This window comes from Caretta caretta, chromosome 6, assembly GCF_965140235.1.
Source record: "Caretta caretta isolate rCarCar2 chromosome 6, rCarCar1.hap1, whole genome shotgun sequence".
Lineage (NCBI taxonomy): Eukaryota > Metazoa > Chordata > Testudines > Cheloniidae > Caretta > Caretta caretta.
In genome coordinates this window covers 44993860-45015596 of record NC_134211.1, presented here as the reverse complement: position 1 = coordinate 45015596, position 21737 = coordinate 44993860, and the positions used below count along the sequence as shown (strand labels likewise).

General features: G+C 40.3%; 1 protein-coding gene across 4 annotated transcripts in view; it reads left to right on the top strand.

The window, feature by feature from the left end:
* ANO5 (anoctamin 5) overlaps positions 1-21505 on the top strand; it is a 105442-nt gene extending 83937 nt beyond the window's left edge. For all 4 annotated transcript variants that reach the window (XM_075129470.1, XM_075129469.1, XM_075129467.1 and 1 more), the window contains 9 exons: positions 715-789; positions 1608-1830; positions 4665-4834; positions 8449-8546; positions 8876-9006; positions 10744-10949; positions 13737-13918; positions 16371-16476; positions 17361-21505. In XM_075129470.1, the coding sequence (XP_074985571.1) occupies positions 715-789; positions 1608-1830; positions 4665-4834; positions 8449-8546; positions 8876-9006; positions 10744-10949; positions 13737-13918; positions 16371-16476; positions 17361-17585 (1416 nt within the window). In that variant the 3' untranslated portion in view covers positions 17586-21505. The remainder of the gene's footprint in view (positions 1-714; positions 790-1607; positions 1831-4664; positions 4835-8448; positions 8547-8875; positions 9007-10743; positions 10950-13736; positions 13919-16370; positions 16477-17360) is intronic.
* The last annotated feature ends 232 nt before the right edge of the window (positions 21506-21737 follow it).

Here is a 21737-nt window from a genome sequence, read left to right as displayed (position 1 = left end):
CATATGTGCTGTACTAATTTCTCTGCCCTTGGTATTAGCCCTTGTTAATCCATCTGATCTGATATTTTAGGAGTTAGAAATGGTTGCTAAAAAGAGGACTTTACATGAAAATGGGAAACTGTTCTTGTGCTATATGGGAATAATCTTTTGGGTAAGATATAGCTGCATGATAGTGCAGTTAGATTGGCAACTAATAAACTTAACCATTTCTTCAACTGAAAAAAAGGATTTGAAGAAGTGGGGTAAAATGCTTTGTGGCTGTGTGGAACAACTTAGTACATCTAAGTAAACATTTATTGTAAGAAACCTTGACTTGAAAAACTGAAAATAGTCATGAAATTTTGAAGCCAGAGCTGTATTACAACTGACTTGGAACTAAAGCAGTAATTCTCTCTTGTTCTCAAAATCAAATACTGTTAATTGGAGGAAGCAAACACAATCGTCCTTCAGGCACTGTGACTGATTTTGTTTAACCTATTGGTTATTATCCTGGTTATTGGCTTTATTATTGATACTGTTTATTGGCCTCTTCACTTCTGATTTCTTTGCTACCACACGCAAACCATGCAACATACATTCTTCAGAATAAAAGGGGTTAAAATGATTTTCATAGGATGTTTGCTTTCACACAGCTGTTCCAGGCATTGTGTGCTGCTTGGGGTCCAAATATGTATGTGGATTGTGAACTGTGCTGTGCTTGCTTGACTGTTGCAGGAGATGGAGCCTTATTTGCCTCTAACTAGCCAGGCTGTACGGTTCTGCATCTCAGGAACTACAGTGTTGTTCTGGGTGAGCATCTTTTTGAATCACCACTTTAACATGTATTACAATCGCTGATCTTCACTATCATGTTAACTTGTATTACAGTGGTTGTTTTAGATCTCCCAATTAATACTATCCTGCATGTTTCCTGCTGTCATGCAAAGTACGCTTTAATTTATATGGAGAAGATAAAGATCTTGAAGATCTATCAGTAACTAATGATTTGGTGAGTTTTGCTAGGTTAGAGCCAACTTTCACCTGGGCTCACTCCTTAGTGTAACCCAATTATCTTTGAAAAAATCTATTCTAATACAGAAAACTGCATGATTATCATGCTTAAAAATAAAAGGGGAATTTTTTTTTGGCTAAGATCAAATGTAGTGTCAGTTTGATAGCTATATAAACAGATAGTGAGTTTGCAGGGAGATGGACTACCTATTACTATTATAATTATTATACATTATTTGTATTACCGTGCACATAGGAGTCCTAGTCATGGAGCAGAACCTTATTGTGCTAGATGCTGTACAGACCCAGAACAAATAATTTAACAGGTGTTCTCCATCTCTAAGTCTACAGTCCAATGTCTTCCCACATGTGTATTTTGAATAGAATTATTAAATTTCAAACTTCTATTCTGATGAAATACCCTGTTATATTAGTTACATAATCCACCAAAAGTATTTTATCTGTGTACTTTGCATTTCAGTGCTCCTGAACTCATAGCCAAAAGAACTAAAGAAAAAAAAATCTAAAGCATGACCCTATGAATTTCCATTCTTAAAGTGCATGTGTGCAACTGTGTTGAAGTGTAAATATACTCTACATCTCTCTCCTTTCCTTAGATCTCCCTGATCATAGCTAGTATGATAGCTGTGATAGTGTACCGTCTTGCAGTCTATGCTGCCTTTGCCAGCATCATGGAGAATACACAAACTCTACAACCCATCAGTGGACTACTGACCCCACAGCTGGCAACTTCAGTTACCGCATCATGCCTGAACTTTGTCATGATCATGATACTGAATTTCTTATATGAGAAAATAGCTGTCTGGATCACTGATATGGGTAAGCAACTTGCAAGAGAACAAAATTGCCAGGGAGACATTCCGCTCTATAATGGAGTCACTAAAAGTAGAATCTATCTGTTGGGGCCTGATACTGCTTTCCTTGCTCATGCACAGTTTCCATTGTGCCCAAGCCCTATAGGTTTGTGGTGAGTCTTTGTCTTGTAACTATGGCTATGCTGGACAAAGTTGAACAATTTCACTCAGTCTACTTGTATCTGAGTAGCTATTGTCCTAAGTGGCTCTGTCTTGTTATGGGTGTATCTGTTTTTATAATGTCTGCATGTGCTGGAATTATCCTGACACCAAGGCAATCGTGTTCTGAAGTCTAATTAAAAATTATAATTCTGTATAATATTAAACTCTTCAAAGCAAGATCAAACCATCTTGATTTAGCAGAATTTCCTTTAGAAGTCCTGAATATGAACTACCTGTGATTCTAAAAATGGAGGACTGTTTTCTATGTCAAGTAGGACAATTATACCAGTTAAATAAGCGTGCTCCTTAATTTTATTGGGTACAAGTGTCTCACCCAGATTTGTACACCTGGATCTCCCTTATGGAAAAGGACTAGGGTGAGGAAAGCTTCCACAGTCCTGGAGCCTGTAGATCCAGCATTCATACAGGGAAGAGAGTGGAAACTAGACAGACTGATGGCAGGAACAGGTGGATTTAGGACTGTATCATCCTTTTCCTCATGACTGTGACCAGGTGGGGGTCCCTGATAGTGCATCTCCAATAGAGCCACGCTGCCTAGGAACTGGAGGATGTTGCTGGAGGCCCATTGCCGACATGGGAGTGTGTATGGTTATTTGCATGATGAGGTGCTTGTAGAAATTTCCTCTCCCAGGGCCCTCTCTGTGTGTTTTTCTTGGGAGGGAATGATTTGGTTTCTTATTATTTTTCAGTTCCTCGAAGTTGCTTTGCATTACACAGAGAATGAGTATGTTGCCAAATGTTCAGTTTTAACAAACAAACTAACTAAAAAAGTACTGTCCACTAACATGTTAGTTTGTGAAACTAATACTAAAGTATTCAGATAGTCTTAATCCTGGCATCATACTTCTAGATGTAAGGATAGGGAGGGGTCTGTCTTGGAGTATGTCAGTAACACTCTGTGGATTGGACTGTGCACTGTGAGAGTTCACTCTCTTTGCTCCTGCCTGTCTTTATGTAGTCGGAGCTTACCTACTCCCTATTTGTAACAAAATCACAGTGGGAGTTTTGCCATTGGCTTCAGTGTGAGCGGAAGAGGCCCAAGAAAACCTCATCTAGAACTGTAGTTCTGTATTGCTTACTTCTCTGGGATAAATTTGGTTGTCTGGCTCTTAACTTTTATTCCCCTTTCTGTCCAATAATGGGATAATAGGCACAAATAAACTACTAAGATAATCATTTGCATAGAAGAGAAAATGATTCCTATTTAATTTGTTTTTTCATCTTCAGATTGAATCCTGCTAAATCCCACTAATACATGCATGAAAGCTCAAACAATCATTTTTTTTATGTCTGCACATTAATGTGAAGGACTAATTCCTTGTCTGTGAAATACCATTGACCTCTGTAAATTAGCTGTTTTGTGGTGATCAGCTAAAATCAGAAAAGATCATCCACTTCTTCGCTTTTGTGTGACTACTGCCCTCTAATGTTGAGAAGAGAATCTGCACTCTGCTGAGACTTGAAGCTTTAGTGGAAGAAAGGAGTATGAAACATTGACTATATCTCTCAAGAATGTGTTTTGCCACCTTCATTCCTGAATTATATGTAACAATTAGGCCAGATTTTGCTCTGAGATGCACAGGTTTAATTACCAGTGGAGTCAAAGTTTGAGAGTAAAATTTGAACCCAAATGCAAAATGTGTCACTTCAGTAATTCTAAGAGAAGAGTTCCCAAATATTTCCCTATTGTGACTCCCCTGTTTCTGACTGTCCAATTACTTGAAAGCCCTTTATGGACTCCAGAAATTATTTGTCAGGCCAAACTCAGTAACATTCGTGAAGGGAAGAATAAAGTAGCCCTTTCCCGACTCCAGCTTCGTCCAGTGTGTCTACCGCGAGATTCGGCCCACTGCTGGCCAGCCTGAGTTCTTGTGGTTTATTTTTCTGTCTCCTCCTGCTCAGAATGGCTATTTATCGAATGATATTTTACAGTTTATTTTACCAGCGGTGGGATTAGTGCTTTCCACTATTGAGAGAAGCAAACATGATGGAAAACGTGATTATGAGTGGAGCAGAGTCCTCAGTAGCACCCTTGTGGTGTTCACACCAGCATGTTACCTCTTTGCTTCAACTATCTTCCTGAAAAATAGGAATCCTTCTTTTGCTCTCACCCACTTTTGGCCTTTCTTTGAAAGGTGCTGAGTACCTACAGCTCCCACTTAAAGTTATGAGAGCAAAGTACTTTTGAAGATCCGGCCCTATAAAACTGCAGCAAGTGATTCTCTTTCAGGACACAAGAGATCTTCTCCATCTATGCTAGGTTTCTATTTTACTGCCAAAATGGAAACTTTCTCACCCCACGAGGGCACAACCAACAGTTTGGGAAATGCTGCTCTGAGGAATTAAGTGATGAAAGATTCCAAGGTGGAGCTGGTGACATAGCTGGTATGTGAAAAGGGGAAAATCTGATCTGATTAGCATTTCTAGAATGAATCCCATGTCCCTCCCTGCTCAGAGCTGTGCTGTGCATAGAGGACATACTGTCTGACAATAGGAATGCTGGCTCCTGCCCGTAATGTTGGGGTGTTAGAGTACTGAGGGTGACAAACATTTATGAATCTGCATGTTTGAAATGGGCTAACGGGAATCTAAAACTGTTTTATTTTGGTTTCACAGAGATCCCAAGAACTCACCTGGAGTATGAGAACAGACTCACTATGAAGATGTTCCTGTTCCAGTTTGTCAACTACTACTCATCCTGCTTCTATGTGGCTTTCTTCAAAGGGAAATTTGTGGGATACCCTGGCAAATATACATATATGTTTAGTCGCTGGAGAAACGAAGAGGTATGCATTCCTCTGGACTTTAGGAGGAGTATATGTAATAAATACAGTTGACCAGAGCCTCACCATTGCCTCCAGCCCCTTGATACCAGAAGTTTTCTAAATGTAGGAAGGTGCTTGGAATGAATGCTCTGTTGCTGCTCTAAACTGGCACAGGGACCGAACCAGCCCTTGACTGTTCCCAGGATCAGAAAGAGAAAAAGATAATAGAAAGCTACCTAGGGCCCCCACCCCTCCTCCTTGGGGACACCAAGTGGAGGTCCGGTATATCTGAGAATCTAGAGCTAGATCCTTAAAGGGAACTTAGGGTCAACATTGCAACACTTAACATTTAGGCACCCTGCCACCCAGTAGAATCCACAGCCCTACATTAGCTGCCGAGGCTCCCTATAAGGTGGAAGGGTCGAGTTAAGTAGTTAAGAATGAGATTCAGAGAAGCCAGCAAGCTGAGAGGGGAGATGCCTAAACTACACTATAGGAAATGCAGAGGAGAGGGATGTGGCCTAAGCTCTGCTCCTCAAAGGGAGGTAGGTGCTGGAGGAAGATGCTTGTCTCTACTCGGGATTCACAGCTGTGAACCCTGTCCTGGAGTTAGGCTCCTAAGCCAGCTCAGCTCTTTCTTGCCAAAAAATTATGGTGATTGTGGCAGCTCCCTTATGCCCAGCCATCTTATACCCAGTGATTAGAGCACCTGACCCACTGGACCAGAGAGTGAGAATAACTCTATAGAGTAGCAATTAGTGTATTCTCCTAGAGGACCTGGGCTCCGTTCCCTACCCCAATGACTATTTAAGTGTTTTACACAATGTGAAATAGTTTCAGCAGGAGAGATTGAGAGAACCCTCGCCCAGAATAACCCATAGATCATTGGGCGAGTCACTCACCTGGAAGATGGGAGACCTGGGTTCAAATCCCTGCTGTGAATCAGGCAGAGTGTGGATTTGAACCCAGGTCTCTCATAACCAAGGTGAGTTCTCTAGTCACTGGACTGTTAGTATAGTGGTGACTCTGGCATCATGACCACCTCCAAGGCTGTTGTCACAGTTTGGGGCAACTGCACCTGTACTTCACTTCAGTGGTTCAGCCAGGGAACCCATTCTTGGTCTTTCAGCTTCGCAGCCATTGCCTTTCTTGGAGAGAGATGTGCATCTCTCTCCCTCCTCACCAGTTATTTCCAGGGTGAACAGTTTCCTGCTTTCACTGTGTTATTCCCAGCGAAAGACAGGCTGCCTAAGCAGATTTCTTTTTCGTTCTCTTCTCAGAGACGGTACGCAGTGTAATTGCCACAGTTGTAAGTTACCAAAAAGTTCTTTCTAAGCAAGCACATATTCTTCAGGTAAAAGCACTAGAGAGAAAACATATTAAAGACAATAAAACCTACACACATGCTAATAGCTTACCAGAGATCACCCCAAGTACAACCTGGGCTCTGGCAGGAGCAGTCCTTCAACCTGGGGTTTTCCTGTGGTTTCAAGTTCACCATACCCTTTGCTATGAACAAGAACCCTCAAGAGTAAGAGTCTCTCATTTACCCATCATGGCTCTTTGAAGAGATCATGACTATGTAATTAACCAATGAGTCTCTGCGCAAAATGCAGTTTCCAAAGGATGGATTTGAGGTGGGTCATTTGCATTCCCCTCACCCCTAAGTATTTCTTAGGAAATCCACTTCACACTTACAGTCCCCAAAAGACCTTTGAAGTTCCTGATACCTTCCAGAGGTTTAATTAATCCTGCCTTCCTCCTAAAGACGTTCTGTACAATAATACACAGTTTGCATTTTCAATATAAGGGACCCAAAAGGTATTAAATCTGTAAGGTTTGCTCAAGTTATGGCAGGATATTGTCATATTGTCACAGCTGTATTTTGTGCAGGGCTGGATCTGGTAGGCATGGCCTAAGGCGACCTCTAAGCCTGCCTACCAGATCAGACCCTGCAGGTAAGATAGTTGGGGGAAAATGTGTAGTTTCAGGGTTCTGCCAGAGTTTTAGACATGAGCTTGGCTCTGAACAGCTTGGCAAAGTCATGATTTGAACAGTATTGCACATGCCCAAAGAAGTTTGTTCACCTCTGGGACTTTACAGGTGAAAATTTAGGTACCTAGGGGGTTTAGATATCTACAGGATTAGGTGGCTGCTGAGTGAGGATTTGGAGGATCTAGATTTTGGATTTATGTGCCTAAAGCAGCAGTTAGGTGCCTAAATCCCTTTCTGGGTCTGGATGTATTTAGCACGTCTCAGGATTTGGCCCTTGCTATTTGCCAAGAAGATTAGTCTTTAAAGTGTCTGCTCTTTATGAGTGCCACCATGAGAATTTACTGTCCCTAAACAGCATGAGGACCTTGGGCTTCCTTTCCCCATGAACAAGATTATTGTTTATAAATCATTGATGGGCACCTTACTTATCTCAGTGATGTACTGGTTCTGTTTAGTGGGGGCTCTGGCTCTGTGAGCACTGTATGCGGGTGAAGACGGTGCTCTGGGCAGATTAAAGCCATTGTAAATGAAAGGGCTCACTGACATTAAGGTATCTCCACCAGCGTTTTGAGGTTAGCATCAAAGAAGACTGGCCTTCTGCTGAATGCAAAACACTTCTAAAAGTTCTGGCTTTGGATATTCATGCGTGACTCCCAGTGAAGCCATGTGTAAACCTCTGAAGGCAATATTGGGTGTTAAATGTTGCCTGGAGGGCAAGAAGGAGGAAAATAGCTTAAGCTAAACAAAGGGCAGCTATCTTAGCAAAGTTAGGGACTGAAGTCTTCTAGATGTTTTCAGGGCTAGTAAATTCTCTTGGTGGACCTGATAAGGAGCAGAAATTTTAAAAAACTGCAAACAGCGAGGGCCAAATCCTGAGAAGTGCTAAATACATCCAGCTCTCTATGAAGAGAATAGGAGATGCAGTAGTTCAATAGTTGGGATTTGGCCTCTGGTATTTCGAGGTAAATGGTGCCATGTTGGCATCTCACTGGACTCAATGGGAAAGGCAGGAACTGTTACTGGAGGAAGTTGGAAGACTGCTTATGCCCCATTCACATGCACCCATATAGGGTATGTCTGCACTCAGCTGGGAGCGTAGACTAGGTCTGTTCCAGCTAGCACACTCAAAATAATAGAGTGGACATTGCTGTATGGGCAGTGCCTCAGGCTAGCTACCCAATCTAAGGCCCCACTGGGTTCAATCTCAGGGGGCCAGCCCAAGCCAGTGTCCATGCCTCTACATTCACACTGCTATTTTTAGTGTGCTAGCTTGAGGAGAGCTAGCGCGAGTCCGTCTCCCTGAGCTGTGAGGCACACTCCCAACTGCAGTGTAGATGTACCCATAGAGGCCAGTCTAAGCCCTGTTGAGTAACTCTGTCTTTCAAATGGTCTGTATATTTCAATTTTGAAATATTTAACCTAGCACATTTCCTTTTTGGATAAAAATACAAGCACAGTTTAGCCTTTTGTAACAGTCTCCCCGAAGGTGAATTTTCAGCTGGGAGCTGAAGTGCAAATTACTTCTTTCCCTGAGCACTTTAAGAACTCTTTCTTACATTACATTGTATTTTATTAAGGTGATGGCCAATTTAGTAACTTTCATTATTGCTTTCTCCACAACTTTTTTTTTTTTTGGTCAGTGTGATCCTGCAGGCTGCCTGATTGAATTGACGACACAGCTCACCATAGTTATGGCCGGCAAGCAAATTTGGGGAAATATACAAGAGGCCATTGTACCGTAAGTGATGCCTTACATTGAGCCACTGAGTTTGTAGATGGCTGAAATTAAGGGTGTTGAGTAGCATCATTTCACTGGCCAAACTGAGAGAAATGCTGTAGGTAAATGAACTGCAAAAGTGCTGAAAAGTAAATCAAATTTTTAGAGTTCTTTTTGGCTTCTTTTCTGTAGAAGATGTTTGTAAAGACTGTACAATATGGGAGTGAGGAGTTGGTTTCCTTTGGGGGAAAGACGTGCTTATGAATCAATTTATAGTGCATAATATATTCTCTAATCATGACTCTATCTTCCCCCCTCCCTTATTGTTCCCATTTCCCCTCCCCACACAGCTGGATTTGGAATTGGTGGGGACGCAGGAAAGCCAGATGTAATCCAGAGAATTTATATAGTCGCTGGGAGCAGGATCATGATCTGCAGAGCTTTGGAGCCTTGGGGCTATTCTATGAATATCTAGAAATGGGTGAGCTGAAAACACAACTTTGAAATGAAGATAAGAAGCTTTGTTATTAGGTTATAAGAACAGAGCTTTCCATTTAAAAGTTGGCATGTTCTCTGATAAGTATTGTAAACAGCATAAAATTCACTGATAGACGGAGTTAAATAGGTCAGCCCAATAAATGAAGCTACCTTTATATTATTATAATGCATTGAGCAAAGTTCTTGTTCATAGTATTATATATCCAAGAACTATTTCTCTCTCATGTTGGATGGTGGATCTGTTATCCACACTGCAGCTCTCTAGTGCATATTCTGCCATTCTTCCTAGGCATAACTTCCACTGATGTCAGTGGAAACTCTGACCATGGGATGAATGCCAAGTATGCTGTAAGGATCTGCACTGCAGATATGTGGATCAGAGAATCCACTGTGTTTTGGGTCTGCACTGATTTGTCCTCTGATACTACCCAACTGACCAGCAGAGGGAGCATGAGCTAACCGACTGGCACTATTTCTAAAATGATGCTGACATGACAGATGAAACAGTTTGCAAACAGCTAACTAAAAAACCAGAAATTAAGCCCATGAACAATCCAGAAACACTGAAATTAAAAACAGTGTTTGTCAAATAGAAAGGGCAAAATTTGTTGAAGTTTGCCTGGTGGTGTCCCTCTTAATGCTACTCCTAAGCTGTGCGTATAAATCTGTAAATCTTGTTTGGAACTATCTAGCCGCATTCGTGTCATGTAGCCATTTCACCTTGGCCTGTGATCTTGTCAAATCTCACATGCCAACCATGGTCCGGCCTGATCACTACTTGGATGGGAGACCCGCAAGGTTAAAAAATAGCTGCTGTCGGTAGTGAAGATGCAGTAGATGTCTTTCCTTCTGCTGAATCATAATTAAACCATTCCCTCAGCATGATTCAGTGACCACTTGGTTGTTGGGGATTATGTTTTTTGGCTGTGATGGAAAATTGAAGTCCTGACCACAGGTGGTCATGAGATCTCTAATAGCAGTTTTGGAACAGTATTTAACGCCAATGTCTTGGTGAAATGTTATGTTATTTTACATTCTCCTGGAGCTTTAAGTAGATATAATATTCCTTTTCACTTTCTGTGCCTAAACTATTGTGGGGTAGTGTTGGCACAACTGAAAAGGCTGCTACATACCACACCAGAGGAGGTTTGATTTTGGTGATAGCTAAAGTGATTATTGACAGTTCATTACGTATGTGTTTAGTGCCACTGGTAAATCTTAATATGAACTAAAAAAATACAAACTATATACATAAATAAACCCATGAACAATAGGGTCACAAGGGGAGAAGCTCAGAATATTTGTTTCTTGTTTGGGAATGAATTAAAAATAATTAAAAACTAAAAGAGGTTGGTCTATAAAATAATTGTATAAATTGGAGGGCTTGAGAGCCAGCATGTAAAGTCTTGCATCAGTCAAAGGCTGGTCAGTCAGACTTTACTGCTTTGTGTATTCAATCTCTTCTCCAAACTGCCGAGTCTTTCAGTTATAACACACACACACGCTTTTCTTTCTTGAAAGTACTTGGATACTATACTTTTATTAGCACATTGTTGCAATTTAGAAAATTGGTGATATGAATACATTCCACTAGAGTTGTTTTTCACTTGGTAAGGTTATCTTGAATGCTCTGGAATTTCAATAGCATGAATTGTGAACTTAAAGATAATTTCCCTAGAGTTCAAAACAACTGTTGTTCATTTCCCTTCCTCCCATGCAGTCATTCAGTTTGGATTTATTACTCTGTTTGTGGCCTCTTTTCCACTGGCTCCCCTTCTTGCGCTGATGAATAATATCTTGGAGATTCGAGTAGATTCCTGGAAGCTTACCACTCAGTTCAGGAGGCCTGTTGCTGCCAAAGCCCACAGTATAGGAGTTTGGCAAGAAATTCTAAATGGAATGGCCATCTTGTCTGTTGTCACTAACGTAAGTAAACTAACTGTGCTAAGTCCATTTTCTTATAATTCTTTATATTTCCAGGATTTGTAGGTTTTATAATCAGCTTCTACTGTTTTTCATTCTGTATAGAACCAATTCATTATGTGTATAACACCGCCATTTGAGTTGCAGTGCTACTGCAACTGTGCAGTGCAGTGATCATAGAATCTCAGGGTTGGAAGGGACCTCAGGAGGTCATCTCGTCCAACCCCCTGCTCAAAGCAGGACCAACCCCAAATAAATCACCCCAGCCAGGGCTTTGTCAGGCCAGGCCTTAAAAACCTCTAAAGATGGAGATTTCACCATCTCCCTAGGTAACCCATTCCAGTGCTTCACCACCCTCCTAGTGAAATAGTGTTTCTCAATATCCAACCTAAACCTCCCCCCCTGCAACTTGAGACCATTGCTGCTTGTTCTGTCATCTGCCACCATCTGAGAACAGCCTAGCTCCATCCTCTTTGGAACCTCCCTTCAGGTAGTTGAAGGCTGCTATCAAATCCCCTCCTCACTCTTCTGCAGACTAAACAATCCCAGTTCCCTCAGCCTCTCCTCATAAGTCATGTGCACCAGTCCCCTAATCATTTTCATTTCCCTTCACTGGACTCTCTCCAATTTGTCCACATCCTTTCTTTAGTGGGGGTGGGGGGGAAAAACTGGATGTAATACTCCAGATGTGGCCTCACCAGTGCCGAATAGAGGGGAATAATCACTTCCCTCACTCTGCTGGCAACGCTCCTACTAATGCAGCCCAATATGCCGTTTGCCTTCTTGGCAACAAGGGCACACTGTTGACTCATATCCAGCTTCTCCTCCACTGTAATCCCCAGATCCTTTTCTGCAGAACTGCTGCTTAGCCAGTCAGTCCCCAGCCTGCAGCCAAGCATGGGGTTCTTCCGTCCTAAGTGCAGGATTCTGCACTTTTCCTTGTTGAACCTCATCAGGTTTCTTTTGGCCCAATCCTCCAATTTGTCTAAGTCACTCTAGACACTATCCCTAGCCTCCATCATATCTACCTCTCCCCCCAAATTAGTGTCATCTGCAAACTTGCTGAGGGTGCAATTCATTCCATCATCCAGATCATTAATGAAGATGTTGAACAAAACCGGCCCAAGGACCAACCCTTGGGGCACTCCACTTGATACCGGCTGCCAGCTAGACATTGAGCCATTGATCATTACCCATTGAGCCTGACTATCTAGCCAGTTTTCTATCCACCTTATAGTCCATTCATCCAATCTGTAAGTCTTTAATTGCTGGCAAGAATACTGTGGGAGACTGTATCAAAAGCTTTGCTAAAGTCAAGGAATAACACGTCCACTGCTTTCCGCTCATCCACAGAGCCAGTTATCTCATCATTGAACGCAATCAGGTTGGTCAGGCATTACTGCCCTGGTGAATCCATGTTGTTTGTTTCTGATCACCTTCCTCTCCTCCAAGTGTTTCAAAACGGATTCCTTGAGGATCTGCTCCATGATTTTTCCAGGGACTGAGGTGAGGCTGACCAGTCTGTAGGTCCCCGGATTCTCCTTCTTCCCTTTTTTAAAGATGGGCACTACATTAGCCTTTTTCCAGTCGTCCGGAACTTCCCCCGATCGCCATGAGATTTCAAAGATAATGGCCAATGGCTCTGCAATCACATCAGTCAGCACTCTCAGTTACCTTCCATATGGCCCCATTGAGTTGTGCTTGTCCAGCTTTTCTAAATAGTCTTTAACATGTTCTTTCACCACTGAAGGCTGGTCACCTCCTCCCCATACCGCGCTGCTCAGTGCTGCAGTCTGGGAGCTGACCATGTCTGTGAAGACCGAGGCAAAAAAAGCATTGAGTACTTCAGTTTTTTCCACATCATCTGTCACTAGGTTGCTCCCCCTTCAGTATGGGTCCCGCGCTTTCCATGACGACCTCCTTGTTGCTGACATACCTGCAGAAACCCTTCTTGTTACCCTTCACATCCCTTGCTAACTGCAACTCCAGTTGTGCTTTGGCCTTCCTGATTACACACATGCATGCTCGAGCAATATTCTTATACTTCTCCCTAGTCATCTGTCCAAGTTTCCACTTCTTGTAAGCTTCCTTTTTGTGTTTAAGCTCACCGAAGATTTCTCTGTTAAGCCAAGCAGGTTGCCTGCCATATTTGCTATTCCTTCTTCACATCAAAGGATGGTTTGTTCCTGCACCCTCAATAAGGCTTCTTTAAAATACAGTCAGCTCTCCTGGACTTCTTTCCCCCTTATATTAGCCCCCCAGGGGATCCTGCCCATCAGTTCCCTGAGGGAGTCAAAGTCTGCTTTTCTGAAGTCCAGGGTCCGTATTCTGCTGCTGTCCTTTCTTCCTTTTGATGACATGCAGCTCTCCATTTCCATTTAACTGGAACCAGGTGGTTTGTTCACTTGACTTTCCTAGTGTCTGGCCAGATTGAGGCATGCATGGGAGTTAGTTTACTGAAGCTCAGTTCAGATATGTCATTGGCAGTACCAATTGGCGAAGGGAAACCACAGGAGATGCCCAAGATAATTTCATTCCTTCCATTGAATGATTAATAAGATTCACAATCTATGGGTTCAGTTAGATCCTCAGCTGCTTCTGGATGTCCAGAGAGCAGCAGTGGCGAAAGATACTTTTTATAAACTGAAGACCAATAAAGTGCTGCATCTAGTGTTCCAGCTTCACACGGGACTGTCAAACAGAATCAGATATTTCATTTCAAAGGAAAATATTAAGCGAGACACTAAGTTACTTATGCAGCATGATCTCAAGTTCTGTTTCTTTTTTCAGGCCTTTATTGTAGCCTTCACATCTGATATGATCCCTCGTTTAGTTTACTACTATGCCTATTTTACAAATGAAGATTCGCCCATGTCTGGATATATTAACAACAGTCTATCCGTGTTCCAAGTCTCAGATTTTCTAGAGGGAAAGGAGCCTAAAAATAATTCAGAGAACTTTCTCACATGCAGGTTTGTGGTGATTTTAAAAAAAAATTGTCTCTATGTTTTACATGCAGTTTTCCAAGTAGATAGTTGAGACTTAAATTAATTAGAAAATAGATAGGCCTAATTCTTCCATGTCAGATCTAGTGCAGAATCTAGCTTCCTTTAGAAAATGATTTAGATAATCCCACTAACCACCAAAAATCACTTTTTTTTTTCCATTTGAGTCAAAGGGAGTCCAAGTTGGTGTAACTAACAAATGCAAAGGCATGAAAAAGGGCGTAACACAGAAAGCAACCAACAGGAGAGACTAAGAATGTATGATTTAGAGCCAGCCCACTTTGGTAATTGCTGGAAATAAGTCTGAAGGTATCGAACTGAATCTAGGGAACCCAGATACTCACCACTCATTATCACTTCTGAATTTGGCTCAGTTTCTAAAACTGATTTTGGTCTATATAAGGGGTGATCAAACTGTGGCTTGCAAACCACATGCGGCTCTTTTACTGTTAAAGTGAGGCTCACGGAGCTCCTCTCACTCTCCCCCATTCTCTACGTACCAGACTGGTCGTGGGGGGAGCTCAGGACCTCTGCCTTGCTGCGGGGTGTGGGGTAGGGACTTCTGCCCAGCAGAGAGGTGGGCCTCTGGGCTTCAGCCCTGAGGGGCGCACTTGCCGGGGCTTGGGGCTTCAGCAGGAGTGGGGCTGAAGCCCCAGCCCCCCGGCAGGCAGGTCCCAGCTCTCAAACTAATGAAGATTATCGTATGCGGTTTGGAGGGCCAGTAAGTTTGGCCACCTCTGGTCTATGTATTGGTCACAAGCAGTTTGATGCAAGTATTCAAAATCCAAGCTCAGCAAGTGAATTTTGATTGAACACACAGTGCATATGGTGTGGTTCTGTTGCCTGATTGGATACAAGTAAACCTCCTAGAATCAGGTTTAGAATGGAAGCCAGGTTTTTTTTGCTGGATTTCACCAGTTGTGAAGGGAAGCGTTCAGTTTCACGGGTAAAGAAACCAGACATTCTTCAGAGCTTTTCTCTGGGTGTTGAGACCACATTCTGTCACGTGTGATGGTGTTCCGGTGTCGTTACTTTTGTCTCAGGATGGCCCAGTCTAATTGTGTTGATTTTGTCTTTGAAGTAAGATGAGATTTCTTTGCAATGGACAGGGCTTGTGTCTGGTTGTGTATAGACAGTTAGCCAGTTCACTGCACCGAAAGGTTCTTCTGCATATGACTTGGCTATTACAATTCTGTGTGAGAAGCTTCTTGAAGCTTCTTTTGTATCTGTACATATGTTTGTAGGTGGCCTGGAGCTGTTCTCTGACTTTTGCTGTGCAGCTTTGCATACCCAGACCTCCAGCCTTTTTGACTTCTTGCTTAATTTTGTGCAATTCATGAAAGAACCTGGGTGACCTGTGTACGTGGTGTGGAGGTTGGGGTCACTTTGTGGCTAGCTCTTTGATGGTTTAGGTCAGCAGTTGATTATAGAGTTCTTCTCTAACCATAGAGTTTGAGACTGAAGGATCCTGCCTCAGTTTGCATGGGCTTTGGACCAATTATTCATTATTACAATATGCAAGAAGTTCCGTGCACAGTTCCTGCTATAGAAAATGGGTGTTGGGTTTACGCAGCCATAGTGAAAAAATACCCAAAAAATAAGGCCCTGGCATACCACAAGTTTCTCAAGAGCAATGTTGTGCTTCACACTATCATGATGGAGCCCTGCATTTTCAAAATGACTCTAATGTTGTCTTCTTCTGCCTGGCTTTGCCAAGGTATTTGACATTTTATACAGAAGGGTCAATATCTGCATAAACATATTGGAACATATTCTTAGCTGGTGTACATTAGCATAGACGTATTTTACCAATGGCAGAGGAATTTATGTCCATAAGGTTTCAGTGTATTGGTGAAAAAGCGTGAATTTGTCCATAGTGAAGGAATTGTGGATTGGAGAAGGAACTTCAGAGACATCCATAACAAAAGGGAAACATACGATTGGATACAAAACAAATCCACTTCAGATAGATCATGACTCAGAGTAAAGCTCCAGTAGTCTGTCTTTATCCTACCATAGATATTAATGCTGAACACACACATGCCTGCTCACCCATTGAGCCCTTGATTTGTCCAATAAATCTGTCCATTCTGATACCATTCAATCAGCTTCCATTGTGCTATTCAGCAATGTCCATTATTTGGTCACCACCCGAATACAGTTGTAATCCACATATAAATTTCACTTCTCACACATCCTCAGCCATCCTATGTTGTTGTGAATAAGGGTGCCTTAGCAAACTGGCAATAGAAACAAGTTATAAGGGCTAACCTGTTCCTGCCAAAGAGAATAGAACATTTAGAACAAGATCAAAAGGTTCCTTAAATGACAGCTGTATTGCATGTAAATGTCACTGAGCTTGTAGTCTGTCTCATATTAAATATGACATTTCACCTTTACATTTATTTATATCTAACAGGTACAGAGACTACCGATATCCACCAGACCATGAGAAGAAATATTTACACACTATGCAGTTTTGGCACATTCTTGCTGCAAAATTGGCCTTTATCATTATAATGGAGGTATGTGCCAATCAGTCTTCTGAAATCAATACATCATACATTCTGTAAATAGTTACTATTTTTTTATGAAAGTCAAACAACTGCTGCTAATATCCTGTATTCACTTGCATAAGCAACACAAAGAAAATATCAGCTGAACAAAATAAAGACCAAACCCTTAATTTTCACTCGGTCAAGACTCCCTTTGAAATCAAGAGATTTGGTCCAAAGAAAAGAGCAGAGTTAAATCCTTTTATGCAAATAAGAAAATAACTAAACTACTAGGCCTCCCATATGTATAACTCCCATTGGTTTAGTTGGGAGTGCTGCTTGTGAGAGGACTGCAGTACTGCCTTCTAAAAGGATTTTAAGATGATGAGCAGCAGCTAAAATTGCTCAAGTCAATCATTTTGAGTAGAAAGCCAGCCTTTTGCAGGCTGCCAAAGGAGTAGGGGATTGTTGATGAGCTGTATCCATGGCATGTCCCACTGCGATCCTGTCGGTTCTCACAAGTTGAGCTGGGTCAATATGTGGATGGGATATTTACAAGGAATCACCTAGATGCAGCAGAATGGTGCTGGTGATTCAGAAGGTATCACTCTTCCTCCTGAACCTGTTATGAAGCACTTTGGGATCAAAGTTGGTGTTTAAGTGTAAGGGTGTTTTATAATCTTTTTATTTGTACATAAAATCCAAAAATAGCAGCATGTTTTTGGAACATGATGTGTATCGTTCCAGGACAGTCATATTACAGTATGCTCAGTTTTAAGAGAAAAGAGAAAAAAAGTTAATAATAATACCTAGCTCTTATGTAGTGCTTTTTTAGCTGGAGATCTAATTATTCCTTTATTCTATAATACATCATCATCACTTTCCCTTGCCTCTTTTTTTTTTTTTTTTGGCAGCATATTGTGTTCATTGTCAAATTCTTTGTGGCCTGGATGATTCCAGACGTTCCAGCAGAGGTAAAAGCCAGAATAAAACGTGAAAAGTTCTTAACACAAAAAATCCTGCATGAATATGAACTCAATAAGCTGAAGCAGAAACTGTGTGAATGCAAGACATATGAAAATATGGAAAAGGAAGTAATTGCCACAGAAGGAAAAGTAGAGTTATCCCAGGCAATGTAGCTGGAGGAGCTATCTGATAGATTGGAGTCTCTGAAACTCTGATCCTTATTTATCTGTGATCCGCTCAGTATGCAGTTTGTTGAAAGCCATATGATAGTTTTAACCCTTTGCTTTCAGTCCAAAGATTTTAAACATTTGTTTTTCTAAAAGACACCTGTCATTGAGTATTGTAGGCTTGGTAAATGCTATTTCTCAATTTCCCTGTTTTGTAGCTGTTTTGTAGCTACCCTTTGGACTGGACAATGGATAAATCTCATGGGTCTAAAAATCAAAATATTATTTGGAAATCCTATGACACTGGTTCCCAGCGTAGGGGTTGTGATTCTCCTCAAAAGGTTGTGATCAGGTGTATGAGGGTCATGACTACTCTGAGCTTCCTATACTTCTGAATGGGAGAAGGAGGGAAGGTGCCAACTCGCTCCCAGCTAGATGGCAAGGTATATACTGGACAGCTCCTGCTATGGAAAAGACTGAGAGTGAGTGTCTATAACATCACAACTTAATTAGCTAACGTTGGAGGCAGAATGATCTTTTTTTTGTATCCACTCCATATCATATATAATATTTGTTCACAGGCTTGCAACTTTTATGCATTTTTTGAGGAACGTTTGTGTTAAAGATATATTGACTTAAATCTACTTCGGATTTTTAAGGCACAGAATTGAGAGGCTAGTGAAGAAAAAGAATAGTTTAATTTATTTTCAATTTTTTACTCCTAACAATCCTCATCTGCTAAAGAGTTTCCTCACAATAAAGTTTAAACATTGAAAGTTTGTGGAATAATCTGCTAGTTACAGTACTTTTGCCAGGGTTTGATAGTTTAGTTTAGACTACATCATTTAAGGAAACTTAGCTGTTTTATTTCTTAACTCTAAAAGATATCATTTGAAAAACTATACTAAGTTAGTAGGGGCCTGTCCTGTCATATGATTTCTGATTGTGCACATGTTATCTCTGAGAATGACAACTAAGAGATAAAATGGTTTGAACTGTCTAGTCAGAAATTCTTCAGGAATTAACCACAGGGCTGTGAATTTTGAACAGACCCCAGTGTGGGGAAGCTGGACTGTAATACAGATTGATCTATATATGTCATTGTGTTTGTACGTGAATGTGATTTTAAAGCGATAAAGTTAAGTAGTCTTAGTATTTTTAAAATGCCAAGCAATGTACGTTTATGTAGCCATTGTCCTTATAGTAGGAACCCTTGAACTTTTTTGTTTTTAATCTTGCCAAAAAGAAACCTTTTTTATTTTGCCATGGGGCTGTTCTGCAAAGGTCATTGTCAGCTATTTTGCAAGTTAGCTACAAGCTGTTTATGAGCAGTGCCCTTGCTATATAATTTTAATTACAAATATTTTACTGATTTTACTGTATTTTAAAGACATATCAACCTTACAATGCTTAGTGCCTTGTTTATATGCATTTGACACAAGATATGAAAATGCTAGCTGTATAATTAAATGATATAGCATATCTTAAAAGTGAGCCTGCATCATGAAACTTTGAACCTCCATATGGCAGTGCATAGTGTTGGCTTAGCAATGGCTGCATATGCAAACTTCAGTTTGTCAGTGCTATGCAAAAGAGTGGAAAGCACTGTGAAGTGGACTGTGAGCTGAAGAAGCAATGGACTTGCTGTATTCTCCCAAAATGAAGTATGCTAGATAGTCATATTTGGAATTTTAGTATATCTGCACTTTGAAAGTTATAGTTAAATGTACCAGACCAAAACCCCCATCATCTATTTTGCCTTTCAGCTAAAGAACTCGTTGTTTACTAAATCCACAAGTTTTCGGTTCCACTTTTGGTTTTAGCAAAGCAAACTTGTAAATCAGAAAAAGAATATAATAAATATTTGGCTAATTAGCTGATATTTAAAGTTTTAGAGTTTTAAATTTGTGTCTTGGGCAGAACTAACATTACTGGTAGAATTTCTAATGGTAAAATGTTTACCTCTAATGAACATCACATGATTCTCCTACCAGCCAGGAAGGTTAAGCAGATGTACATCTCTTTCCATTGTAAATTCTGCAAGGTGTGCTTTAAGAGCAGAGTGGCAACTGACCGAATTTGATGACTGAATACTCACTGGGCTTTCTCAGCCAGGCTTCCCAGAATCTTTCTTGACTTGAGAGTCCCCAGAGCTACTTCATTAAATCTGTAACATTGGTGATTAGTAAATGTGATGAGCTGAGATTGCTCTGTAACATTCATGTAACTTTAAAAATTCTGATTCATTGTAGAAGTGCATGTACAGTTAGGATAAGTCTGCTGCTTAAGAACGTATGTTATATTATGAAGTGCAATAAGCCAAAGATTCATTACAATCACTGTAATTCTGTATACTCTACCAAACCATAGTAAACGATACAAGCACTTTGCTGCTTTTTACAGATATTTTACAAATACTGTAAATTAAATGGAGAACTTGCATTATTTGTATTATTTTCATGTTTAAATTATTTTTATAATTTTGTTACTGTTAGCAACTGGCAAAGCATGTGTAAAGTAGTAAAGTGAAAAGATACAACATGACAATGTAACCTCTGAACAAGATGCGCAAAAGGTCTGCTTTCAAGTTAAAAACCAGTAAACTCAGTATCAGATGTTGTATTCATGCAGATTTTAGAGAATGTCAATTACTCCAAGTCTTTGTAGTTTAAAAAGAAAGTCTTAGTTTTCCACACTTGAAAAGTTTCTAGCAGTGTAATTGTGTTGGCAATGGGCAATGCATCTTAAAAAGCAAGAAGGAGAGAAACAAATAACTTAAAGATAAGGATGCAGCAGTGATGTGCAGAAGCACCAGGTAGTAAAACAACAAAGTTGATTTAACACGTGGCCCCATTTCTTACTTCTAGTTCATTTTCTGAGAGAACTTACTGTGTAATCTTATACTCTAGGAACATTGGGTTGTTTTCTTCACATACTGTAGTATATATTAAAAAGTGAAAAACTCTGGGATCAGCTTTAAACATACACATATTTTACACTTTAAAGCATCACTTTTTGGCGTGCACAAAAAACTATTTAAAAGACAGTAAATTGTCATGAAATTAACAGCGAAATTTACATAAGAAGAGATCGGTCTAAGCTGTCTCAGAATTTAACTATTTACCTTTTCTTTGTTAGTGGCTAAGCACTGTTTCAACAAACTTTTATTGGCATAACTAGGGTTATAACCTTTCACAGATTATATTTTTTTTCCTGAAAGGTGTTGCAAAGTGGTAGAAATAAAAGCCATACTGGGAATCTGAAAGTATTAAATATTCTGTGCTGGGTTTTTGTATATTTGAATACACTTGATGTTGAAAATTAATACTGAACGTACAAAATATATACTATGACTGTATACATGTCTCTAAAAGTGTCCTTTAACCGCAATGAAACGAGTTTGGTGATGTAGCTACTGTAACTTTTAGGCAACCGTGGATTACTTCAAAAGAATTAGTAAATGAGGAAGATTATTGGCTTTTAAGTATAAAGAGTAACCCGATCAGGGAATTTTTTTCCCCAATATATTGGTTATATTTGTGCTATAGAAAGATTTAACATGCTACGATATAAGCAAATGACCATGAAATAAGCATGCAACCACAAAACACTATACTGTTTTTCTAGCAAATTTTATTACTGTGGTTTATCTTTTTTATGTAAATTGTTTAATAATGTTGCCAGTTTCAGACTGCAGGAGAAAGTGGCAGGGAAGGATAGATTTTCTTACTGAGCTGTTTGCCTCTTTTGCTTCCAAGTGATATTGTCATGTAAATGGACTGGTATTTTTGACTGTTAAGTATCGTACTGATGTATATGATTCACTAATCCTGGGATAATTTTTTAAACATTGCATTAAACTAACCTATGTGTACAATACTGAGATTTAAAATGTGTTGGTGAATAAAGCAATGTTTATTTTTTAACTCTACTGTCAATTTTTTTTTAAAATATTGCTTGTTTTGTTAAATTCGGCATGTGTCTGGAGTTAAAGGGCTGAGTGTGTTCACAGTGCCTCAAAAAAGGTGATATTTGTATTATAGATGATTAATCTTTGATCATCGATTTCACATGACAGTGTATTTAGATTCAACAAAAATACATACCACTGATTAATTCCTTTTAAATACTAAATGCTATAATAGAGAAAGAGTATAG